This window comes from Microcaecilia unicolor, chromosome 2 (assembly GCF_901765095.1).
Source record: "Microcaecilia unicolor chromosome 2, aMicUni1.1, whole genome shotgun sequence".
Lineage (NCBI taxonomy): Eukaryota > Metazoa > Chordata > Amphibia > Gymnophiona > Siphonopidae > Microcaecilia > Microcaecilia unicolor.
In genome coordinates this window covers 179,032,635-179,044,683 of record NC_044032.1, presented here as the reverse complement: position 1 = coordinate 179,044,683, position 12,049 = coordinate 179,032,635, and the positions used below count along the sequence as shown (strand labels likewise).

The following is a 12,049-nucleotide window of genomic DNA, read 5'->3' as shown; positions in this document are numbered from 1 at the left end:
AAAAGGACCCATTAGTAAGTAACAACAAATACAGCTGTAAAATTTCACATTGAAATTCCAAGTGGTTGCTGAGAAAACAGCAGAAAATTCTAGGTTACTTGTTTTTTGCCTTGTGCTGTAGAAATCTGAAACATTGGCAATCATTTTCTTTTCTTTTTTCATAGCTAACCATTGACAAATAGGCCCCATTGCACATTTCTGTCTTTTTTGTGAAGTGACACTGATATATAGAAGCATTCACATACAAGAAATTCATATATGCTGGATGGATGTATTTAGTGTTCTTAGAGAAAGAGGAGCTTTTGTTTATTTTAAGAGTGTTTGGGATTCAGTTACATACATCAGATTGGTATGTAATTGCATCTCTTATGTATGCTATAAAAATCGCAGGAGGATTGTGAAAAATTACAAGAGGACCTTACGAGACTGGGCGTCTAAATGGCAGATGACGTTTAATGTGAGCAAGTGCAAAGTGATGCATGTGGGAAAGAGGAACCAGAATTATAGCTACGTCATGCAAGGTTCCATGTTAGGAGTCACCGACCAAGAAAGGGATCTAGGTGTCGTCGTTATGATACGTTGAAACCTTCTGCTCAGTGCGCTGCGGCGGCTAAGAAAGCAAATAGAATGTTAGGTATTATTAGGAAAGGAATGGAAAACAAAAATGAGGACGTTATAATGCCTTTGTATTGCTCCATGGTGCAACCACACCTCGAATATTGCATTCAATTCTGGTCGCTGCATTTCAAAAAAGATATTGTGGAATTAGAAAAGGTGCAGAGAAGGGCGGCAAAAATGATAAGGGGATGGGATGACTTCCCTATGAGGAAAGGCTAAAGCAGTTGGGGCTCTTCAGCTTGGAGAAAAGTCAGCTGAGGGGAGATATGATAGAGGTCTATAAATAATGAGTGGAGTGGAACGGGTAGACGTGAAGGCTCTGTTTACGCTTTCCAAAAATACTAGGACTAGGGGGCATGTGATGAAGCTAAAAAGTAGTAAATTTAAAACGAATCAGAGAAAATGTTTCTTCACTCAATGTGTAATTCTATTCTGGAATTCGTTGCCAGAAAATGTGGTAAAGGCGGTTAGCTTAGCAATATTTAAAAAAAAAAAAAGGTTTGGACGGCTTCCTAAAGGAAAAGTCCATAGACCATTATTAAATTGGACTTGGGGAAAATATTTCTGGGATAACCAACATAAAATGTTTTGTACGTTTTGGGGAGATCTTGCCAGGTATTTGTGACTTGGCTTGGCCACTTGGAAATGGAATGCTGGGCTCGATGGACCTTTGGTCTGTCCCAGTATGGCAATACTTATGTACAGATTATCACTTTTCACAAGGTTGTTAAAGAAGCTGTTACATATATTTTACAGATTTCTTTTTAAAATCATACCCCTGATGCACGTAGAAGCCAAAAACACAGCCATGTTAGGTTCAATTTTCCCTCTAGGCTGCATGGTGTCCACCATTTCTTCAGCTGCTGTGCAGCAGTTCTCCACTGCCACACAGCAGGGACACTGGAACCATCCCCACCTCCCTCCCACTGTGGCAAAACAAGCTACATTCATCACAGGGTCAGACTCTCCATTTACATGGCTGACGGCTCTGCCCTGGAAACGGAAGTGACATTGAAGGGGGCAGGATTGGTAGCGGCTGGATGGAAGAGGGGGAGGGGCAGAGGATGGATGGAAAGAGGGCAGGGTTATACATGTAAGTTTCTTTCTGAGGCAGAGTTTCAGAGCAGTATGGGCAGAGTTGCAATTTATGCACATATACTGTAGTTTATGCAGTAACATTTACACCTGCTCCTCACCTCACATGTGTATCTTTATAAAATAGGCTGGAAACAAGTGCCTTCCTGGCCACCATGCATAGTCATCTGTTATAAAATTACTACTACAAATATAATTTAACACACGAATAGAAAAGGCATTCCAGGGGCTGGGGCAGGGTTAACTCATATGCAATTAAAACATTTGCATTTCAAAATAAATGGGCATAAAAGAAGTACCCACACAAATAAACTTGTGCAAATTTGAAACAGAATTTTTTCTCTTTAAAGACTTAGAAATCTACTCGAGGTTCTGTCTTTTTTATTTTTTCCAAATCTGTAGAATGACTTGCCCCCAGTAGTTCGCTCAGAGCTTTCATTTACTAAATTTAAAGACCCAATGAGGCTCTTTTACAGAGCCACACTAGTGTTTTTAGCTCACGGTAAAAATCAGCTGGCGGCAAACACTGAGACACCCATTATGGTTACTATGGAACATTGTAAGTCTAAGGGACCCTTTTTACTAAGCTGTGTAAGCGTCTACGCGTGCCAAAATGGAGTTACTGCCTGGCTACTGCGTGTCTTTTGTGGTAATTTTATTTTTGGCTTGTATCTAATACGCGTCGCCGAAAAATAATTTATTTTGGACATGCGTATCTGGCGCGCGGTAAGTCATTACCGTCTGGCTACCGCACGAGACTTTACCACTAGGTCAATGGCTGTCGGTAAGTCCGCAGACCCCAAAATGGATGCACGGAAAATTTTGATTTTGCCGCATGTCCATTTTCGGCAAAAAATTTTAAAAAGGCCTTTTTACAGGAGCGCTTGAAACAGGATTGTGTGCGCCCAAAGCCACGCTACACTACCGCAAGCCATTTTTCAACGAACTTTAGTTAAAATGACCCCTAAGTGCTTTGAAAATACGCCTCTTTATTTTTCAACTGGTCTTTGGAGGTATGAAGTTGGTTAACATTCAAGATTGAGCAGATGACTCCTGCAGTGTAGGTGTGCCCTTTCTCTTCTTTTTTTAAATTTTGTTTTGTTTCATTTTGTAAATAGTATACTGGGTGTGAATGTATTCTGGTCCTATCAATAATGGGCCATTCCTTTCCAATTAATTTTACTTTTTTTTCTTTTAACTTATTAATGCTATTTGGCTTTTTTTTTTTTTTTTACAGAAAAGGTGGTAGATCAAAACTTTTAATGCATAGAAACATGTAAAGACTGTGGTTCTGTACACAGTTTGAACATTTTCCCCTAATATGGTGGATTTATTTTTTAAATAATTTCTATAGCTTTTATTGGTCCTTTAGATTGCTGCAATGATTTTGTAAGATTGCTATGAATATGCTGTTTACAGATTACAAGTAACTGCGGTAGTAATCCATGTTTTAATGACAGGCTATCAGTTGGTATGACAACCTACATTTTTCACTGTCAGGCTATTGGATTTTATGTATATATTTATGCTTTTTTTTAATCAAAGACAACTCTTACTGTGTATTTGCATGTCCTGTGGTTTGAGTCTGTTATCCATATGGCCAAACCTGGATTTTGGGCCCTGTTTCAGCACCAAAGCAAAAACTGAAAATGAAATTGGGTCAGCCTCATAATTTATCTTTCTTGCTTCAACTATTGATGCGTATAACTTTTGTCTCTTTCTTTTCTGCTTTCTATTCCAAAGTTTACTATTTGCTTTATTAATTGTAAACTGCTGTGATGGTTTTGTCTACATTGTAGATGATGGAACGGTCCCATTCAGTCTGCCCAACAAGATAAACTGATGGCATAGGGTATGATGTGATATAACATATGCATTCTTGGCCTTTCCTTGACATTTTCAGAGCACAGACCGTAGTGGTCCACCCAACACTGGTCTTACTCCCCACTACTCGTTTATTCCCCAACTATTGGTTTTACCGTCAAAGCCCAATCCAGCCCATCCAGATCAGTCTAACCCAAATCAAAGCACAGGACTGTAGAAATCTGTCCAGCATGGACCTTTTTTCTCCAACTACTTATGCACATCACAGACACTATTAATTACAATTAGATGCCCATATGCACTAGGTGCTATTCTATAAGAAAGTACTTAAGTGCCATACAGTTTAGTTACAGTTTATTGAAACTTTGATATATCACCTGGCCTTATTGGATCAAGGTGGTTTACAATAAAAACAAAAGATTTTATTTATTTTTGAACATTTATACCCCACTTTTTTCCACAGTCGTGCGGACTCAAAGTGGCTTACAATGTGCAGAATAGGCCAAATTACAGTGGGAGAATTACAAATCTCAAAAGAATAATAGACGGAAGAGGGATGAAGAAAAGGGGAAAGGGCTAGAAAGACGGAAAGTAAGATGAGGTGATACAGAAGTAGGAAATCCAAGACAGGCCAGTTAAAGGTGGAGTCCAGGCACTGAAACGACACTGAGTGACTAGAACAGCTTCCAGCAAGGCAATCCAAAAGAGGGCAGATGAGATATCCAAGATCGACCAAGAAAAAGAAGCAGCATGCCACGAGCAGGACCGTGTGAGGCAGGATGTGATGAGAGTCGAAACAGCAGGCTGCAGAAGGCGCCGAAAGCAACTCGTAAACCGTCCACTCCAGCTCCTCAGACGATGGCTTGCAGCAGCCGGGAGACGCAGTTCCAAACGGCCCAGCCGCAACGGTCCACACTGGAGATAGACAACGCTAGGCCGCACAGCTGACCGCACTCAGAAAACTCCTTTATTATAAACAGGAGAGACCACAAACATAAATTTCCTCTATAAAATATATATTTTTTTTTAAAGGGAGGGAACATCATATTGTATTACTTTCTCCTTCATCATACTACAAGGGGGAGTACACAAGGGCAGATCATGGGGAGGCCATGGACATGTCTCTCAGTTATGCACGTAGGGGAGAAGTGAAAGAGGGAAAATAAAGACTAAAGGGTGAGAGAAGGGGTGAATAAAATACAGCTATGGGTCAGGGGTATAGAGAGGTAGAAAATGGAAATGGAAAAACCAAGACGAAAGGGAAAAGGGAGACAAATATAAAATGAAAAGGGAACTTTGTACAAGGATTCGGTAGTCTTATAAGTGGAAAAGAGAGACCAGAAACAAAACCAATTAAAAAATTAAATGATCAGATGCAGCAAGTTTACAGAACAAAGGATTATTATGAGTTTTTATTGTAATATGGTCTAATTTTCAAAAAGGGTTTCAGGGGTGATCCAAATAACTATATACTGATAAGTCTAACATGAGTACCAGGTAAAATAATGAACACTATTAAGAACAAAATTGTTAGCTATATAGAGCACTGTGGCTTGATGGGGAAGTCACCATGAATTTAGAGAAAGGAGGTCATGCAAAGAATGGATCTGTTCTGTGAGATCTGAAGGACACATCCTGATGTCCTCTATTGGCTTCTGTTGGAAACAGGATACTTGGTTTGACCCAACATAACACCTTATGCTCTCTGCAGATTTCTATACACTATAGGGCCCTTTTCAAAGCTGTGGTAAGCACTAACGTATGCTTACCGCAGCAAAAATTGCTTGGTGCGGGATGCACTGAGGCATCCTGCGGTAATTTGGGAATGTGCGCATGCTACCCACGCGCTTAAAAAGAAAATGTATTTTTTTTAGTGCTGGGGAGTCTGGGGGCAAAGAGTGGGCATGTTCTGCGCTAATAACTGATTAGCACAGGTTTAGTGCATGAGTCCCTATCTCCTACAAAATAGGTGGCGTATTAATAGATACATGCTAATGGGAAACCAATTAACCAATTAATATGCTAACCGATTAATACAAAAATAGGAAAATCTGCCACTCTACCCATGAAAAAATGGCCTTGGCACGTGGGAATAATCCACGTAAGGGCGCTCTAAGGCCACTTTTTATCACTGTTTGGTAAAAGGGTCTCTATGTTTTCAACGTATGCAGATCTATGCATATTTATTATGAAAAATCTGATTGGATAGGCATGCTTCAAGAAGAGAGGTGAGAAACACTACTCCAAACAGCAGCAGTGCATTGCATCAGGTAAACTTCATGGGGCAGCAGATAACAACCCTAAACCACAATGGTATGATTGTATCAATGTTCCAAGAAAGCATGGGAAAGTCATCACACTTTGGTGGATTTTGGGTATGTTTGGGTAAGATTTAGGATAAGAGTTGAGAGGTTGGGTAGAAGACACGCAGCCTGACCCTCCCAAGATGGTAGAATAATGCTGTGTGCAAGGTTGAACACAAGAAGCATGATTCTTCTATCACGGGCGTGACAAACCTGCGGAAATGAGTTACTGCAGGTTCGTCACTCTCACAGTAAATTAAAGTGTGGTAAAAGCCTGACTTTTACTGCACCTTAATAAAACTATCCCCCCCCCCCCTTTAGTATACTGTATGGGCCTTAAGGGATGCATGGGGGTGTATCATGGAACAGATATAAAGTATAGCCAATTACTTTTAAAATGAGTGGCACAAGCTGGTACTGACAAAACACCTTTTGCTATAAGAAATCAGTTATGTTTTGTTTTTTGTTTTTTTTTTTGGGGGGGGGGGGGGTTGTTTTGTTTTAAGAGTGCTAAAGATTTTTTTCCTTTTTGCCTCCTGTAGCATGAGCAAGGGTTTTTTTCAGCTTGCAATTTCATTTTTGCCATGAGATAGGGAGAAAATCAAATGACAAATTATTTCCCATAAATAGAATGAGAACTGTTATGGTTATGGCAAAGGGATCTTTGGGCTCCCGGTAGGAGTAAATATTTTGGCTGGGAGCTCATAATAATAATTTAAGTCAGTTTGTAGGAAGAGCAGAGGCCTTCAGTAGTGTGAATGTTTTGGACCTTTTTTGGCAGTGGGGGGGGGGGGGGGGGGGGGGACATCTAGACCAGGCTTGTCCAACTTTTTTCTATCAGGGGCCACATTTTATATCTTGTAATACTTGTAGGCCAAAACACAGACTGTTGTATTTTGCTACTTTTGGTCAATTAGTAACACAATACGATGATGCATCATCCCCTCCCCAGCTTTCATCCATCTCGCTCATGTATACCCCCCCCCCCCCCAGCCTTCACCCATCTCACTCATGTAACACCTCCTAGCCTTCACCCAGTTTTTCTCACTCATGTAATCCCCCCACCCCACAGCCTTCACCCACTTTCTTTTCCCTCACCTGGCTTCAGCTACACAAGAGACTTGAAATTGTGAGATCAACTCAACTTCTGGCACTGTGTAGCTCATGCTTACAGACAGCCAATTGTGGTGGGGAAGTAGGAGTCCCACTGTAAGCACCACAAGAATCGCCAAAGCTTCCAAGGGCCAGAAAAAAAGCACTTGGTGGGCCAGGTTCTGGCTCACTGGCCATAGGTTGGACAAGCCTGATCTACACTTTCCGGTATTCCTCTCATTTTCTCATCAGCCTCCTTAGCTGAAGGGATCTAAGTATTTACATTCAGACCAACTTTCATTATCTCTGTATTTTAAGTTGAAATGCACATATATTACACCATCGTGTAAGAGGTTTTTCTACTTTCAAGGTTGTGTATTCCAATGAATGCTTGTATTTCATTTCTCAAAAGGAAAAAGGTGCTAATGGTTGCCTTTTATTTCTAAAAGGAAAAATCATGTTTTAATGGATAGGGCACTGGCCTTTAGCTCAAAGAATTTGTAGACAAGTTTGATTCTCACTTTTCCTTGAACCCATAGTGTGTACTAATTTAGAGTAACTGCCTTGCTGTAGATGCCTCACTGACAGATGGATGGCCTGTTTTCTTCTAGAATTTTTAAGCTTCCACCAGTAATGGCATAGTGTCCAGAACCTAATGACAGCTTGACAGTCGAGATTATGTTCTTACTTTGGAAGCCAGTGTTTGGTTTTCATCAAACAAAATGTTTACTACTGTGAACAAAACTTTCAATTTTTGACTCATCTGTCCAGAGAGCATTATTCCAAAATCTTGTGGGTTATCCTTATGCTCTCTGGTGAACTTTTTTTCTGGAAACAGTGGTGTCTTCCTAGCTATTCTCCCAGCTAATCTAATCTCATCCCGGGTTTTTAAATTCCACTAAATCCAATGTTAGTTGGATTACAAATTCAACTCACTGTGCATAAAAAATGATCCTCACTCTTAAGAACTTGAAAGACTGTTTTGTCTGGCATTCTTTATGCCTACTTGATGACTGTTTTGAACTGTTTATGGAGACCTGTACTGTTTGTTTTGATTGCTTTTATGTATGTATGTCTTTTTATTATTATTATTATTATTATTATTATTGTATACCTGCCTTGGATAAAGGCAGTTTATAAATAAAAATGTCTAATTCTAATCGATCATAAAGTTCCAGAAATTATAAATCTAAAACAGCACATTATTACACTCCAAAGAGTAGATTACAAAGCATCATATGTCTTGCCAAACAAGTATGTTGTTAATGAATTACAGTCCTTTTAATTGCATATTAATTGAGGAAGCTCATCACATAGCATGGCTGCATGATATGTAAAAGAGATACTATTACTACTTCTTAACATTTCTATAAAGCTACTAGACGTATGCAGCGCTGCACACTATACATGAAGAGACAGTCCCTGCTCGACAGAGCTTACAATCTAATTAGGAGTCTAGAAAATCTAATTCCATCTGATCATAAGATTAGTCGCTGATAGCAAAATGACACCAAATATGACATATATGATGGAATTAAACCATGAATAATTTTTAAAACTAGGCACCAATCTAAGGGCCCTGTTTACTACGCCGCGCTGTAGGCATGCTAGCATTTTTAGTACGCGCTAACATTAGAGACACCCATATATTCCTATGGGTGTCTCTAACATTAGCGCATGCTAAAAATGCTAGCGATCTTAGTAAACAGAGCCCTTAAAGTGTACAAGCATGTAACGGAGGCCAGTATAACTGACTGACTGCTATAATTAAAATCTTTGAAGAGATTTTTTTTGGAAGGCCTACATACACAACGATCCCTATTCATTTTTTTTCCTGATGGCTGATGCACACACTCTTACGTTAGATACAGTGAGGCCTGCAAGTCTTTAGGTGTTAGTCTGGTTTTGGAGTGGTGGGGGGGGGGGAGGGGTTACGTCATGGATGATTTTTCTACTTTGGTCTTGGGGTTATCTTAAGAGGATGACTGTGTCCAGAAAGATAAACATCAACTATTCTTTGCATAAATTCTTGTTTTTTTCTTTACTGTGGCATGATGAATGCCCACTACTACTGGGGAGGAGCATGCTCAAAACCATATGGACCTTTCTATAGAACAGGATTTCCAAACTCAGTCATGCAGATTTACTTTGCAAGATAGTTTACTTGTTATGCCATTACTGAAGCGATGGATTCTATTAGGTAATTCATTGTGCTAAGAAAACTACAGATTCACTGTTTCACAGTCTGATCTGAAATAATCTTATTGCTCCTACTTTGTCTCAAGAAAAATGTATACCTTTTAAATGAACAACAAAAAAAATAAAGACCAGTTAAAATTAAAGGATATCATGGTAAGAACTCAATATTTACAGTTATATTGGGGTTGATTGTGAGAGAGAGTCTAAATTATTTGCAATTCTCTGCATGTCTTATACTGCAGGCAATAACATAAGCCTTTCAAGGAAGGAAGAGAAGTACAGGTTAGCTAGTTCTCTAAAGCCACTGTATGAGGTCAAATACCCCATGTTGAAACGGTCTTCTAGAATACGCTGTATCCTTTGTTATGCAAGACACAAAGCTTCAAATAGGAAGAGTGCACAGGGTATGCCTAACATAATGCATGCTCTTAAAATCTCATGTAAGAGCGTGTGTGTGTGCTGTACACTTCATAACTTTAAGCAACAAACTGTCAAAAGCTTGTAGCTTGTGGCAAAATTCAAGAGTTCTTTTTTCTGTAAGTGAATGTGTAGCATGGTAATAAACTGAGAAAAAATAAGCTGCTTTAGAGTGTCTTCTGAGAAATCATGAACACTGCAGAATGAAAATAAAACCTAATCATATAAGTAAGCACAGTCTGTAGATAACGCCATGACAGTCACAGGATAATAGACTGATTTTAAAACATGTGTATAAATACATTACATTATCCAATTTTTCTATTCTGCCCACACCACAATTAGTTTGAGGCCAATTACATATGAAAAACTAGACTCATTCTAGGAATTACAAAACCAAATTAAAACAAGTTAATCCAGAAAAAATAAATATAACTATCATATCAAAATAAAACTAGCCAGAAAAACAAATCACAGTTTCGACTACTTGGATAGCACACGTTTCTTAAACAATATAGTCTTAATAATAGTTTGAAAGGCAGCGTAGCTAACCATCTCAGACACGACATATAGTACAGTAAAACAGTAAATGACGGCAGATAAAGACCTGTATGGTCCATCCAGTCTGCCCAAGGTAATATATTCCACAGCTTTGCTGCTGGATAAGAAACATTTGCAGAAAAAGATTTAGAAGATTTCGTGCCCTTACATTTGGGAATGTCAATTTTCCTTAGTTCTGAGTTCCATATCTTGAACAGAAAGTTTTAATCAAACCTGCCATGTAGGGTGTTGCAATTCTTTGCATTAGATTAAAGAGCATGCAATAAAATGTAAAGTGAATTCTAGCTTCCATAGGTAGCCAATGCAACATAACATAATGTAACCCTATCAAATTTGAGTGTACAAATTAGTCAGATAGCAGTATTTTGTACAGTTTAACTTTCATAATAAAATTTTAGAACAGCCTAATAAACAATTTTACAATAGTCCAATTTTGAGAATAATAGTGCCTGGACCACAATTTGAAATTTATCCAAATGAAAATACTTCCAAACTCTTCAAAGACTGCAAACAATCCAAACACATTTTTTTTAATGAGGCTGTTCACTTGAGACTCCATAGTAAGGTTCTGATCTAGAGGAATACCCATGATTTTCAGAGAAGATTCCAGTCTATAATTAAGGAGGTTTCATGAGTAGTAATTTCACTAGTTCCAATCAAAAGAAATGTGATTTTATCACTGTTTAGTTTCAGACGATGAGTAATCATCCAATCGGAAATTAAAGAGAAACACTCTCTATTTTCAATTTGATCTCAGCTATATCTATACACGTTGGAACCAACACAGTGATATTATCCACATACATGAATACTCAAAAACTTGCCTTTTCTAATTGGAATCCATGTGAAAACATGAGAACATAGGACGACAGTGGTGACAGAAAAAAAAAACACTGTACCAACATAGGACATATTAAAGATTTTTATTATTCTGTGTTTTGCAGAGATTTTTACAGATATAGTCAATCCTGTGTAGACTATACAGATTTTCATTCTAAATTTACAATATTAAGACAAAATTAGGGTGCTGAAAACTGAACTGTTATCTGGAAATTATTCTGATTACAGCAATGTAGATAAGTTTTTAAAAAACAGCAGTAAATTCTTTTGAAATTAACAACAATCGACCCATCAAGGTTTTTTTTTTTCACTTTCAGTACTCTATGATGTGTTTAGTAACGAGACAGAAGTTTATGTTTTTCTGCAGATCCCACTGATCAGGGTGCATTTTCACAGTTTTGCATAGTCTTTAAGGATTAGCTCCAGTTTCTGGCTCAGCATGATATTGCCTCTGACTTTCAGCTTGCCAGCAAAAAATGCCTACAACAAGCAGAGAAACAGTCAGAGCAAACAGTGGCATTCTTACTTCATCTAGCATAGAGTACGTATCAGTATGTACAGATCTAGGTAACCTTATTAAAAAAAATAATAGCTAATACACTTCACTGGAAACATGTTCAGTTCGCTGCTTTCTTTTAAAGCAAATGCTGTTGAAATCTATAGATGTAAACCATTCAAAAAGATGGGGGAGGAAGAAGCCTCAGAAACTGCTGGTCAATCCAGTAATTCAAATGAGCCTGTTATATCAATCATTGGCATAAAAAAACATCTCTGGACTTAAAGATTCATCGTTTACAGCACGTACAGAACTCACCTGTCAGACAAATGTTTGGATGAATCTCCTCAACCCTATGTCTCTAAACTTCACTTCACCTTTAAAATTCTCAATGAGGACATTCCTGACTACATGCTGAATTTTGTACCTTTGCTATGAAACTCTTCTTCTAAGCACAACATTCGCAACTTATTTCATCTCAAATTTCCAATGTATAGAGAACCTAAAGTCAACTAAGCATCTTAATCTATCCATTCAATATCAGCTAACCAATCTGTGGAACCAACCCCCTGGACATTTGAGAAGCATTTCAGAAAGCTTCTAA

At 38.4% G+C, this 12,049-nt stretch overlaps 1 protein-coding gene across 1 annotated transcript in view; it reads right to left on the bottom strand.

Annotated features, from left to right (window-relative positions):
• Positions 1-11,013: 11,013 nt before the first annotated feature.
• The window catches only part of LOC115463217 (peroxisomal multifunctional enzyme type 2-like), a 204,254-nt gene continuing 203,218 nt past the window's right edge, over positions 11,014-12,049 (bottom strand). The window contains exon 24 of the mRNA XM_030193529.1: positions 11,014-11,429. Within this exon, the coding sequence (XP_030049389.1) occupies positions 11,340-11,429 (90 nt within the window). The 3' untranslated portion in view covers positions 11,014-11,339. The remainder of the gene's footprint in view (positions 11,430-12,049) is intronic.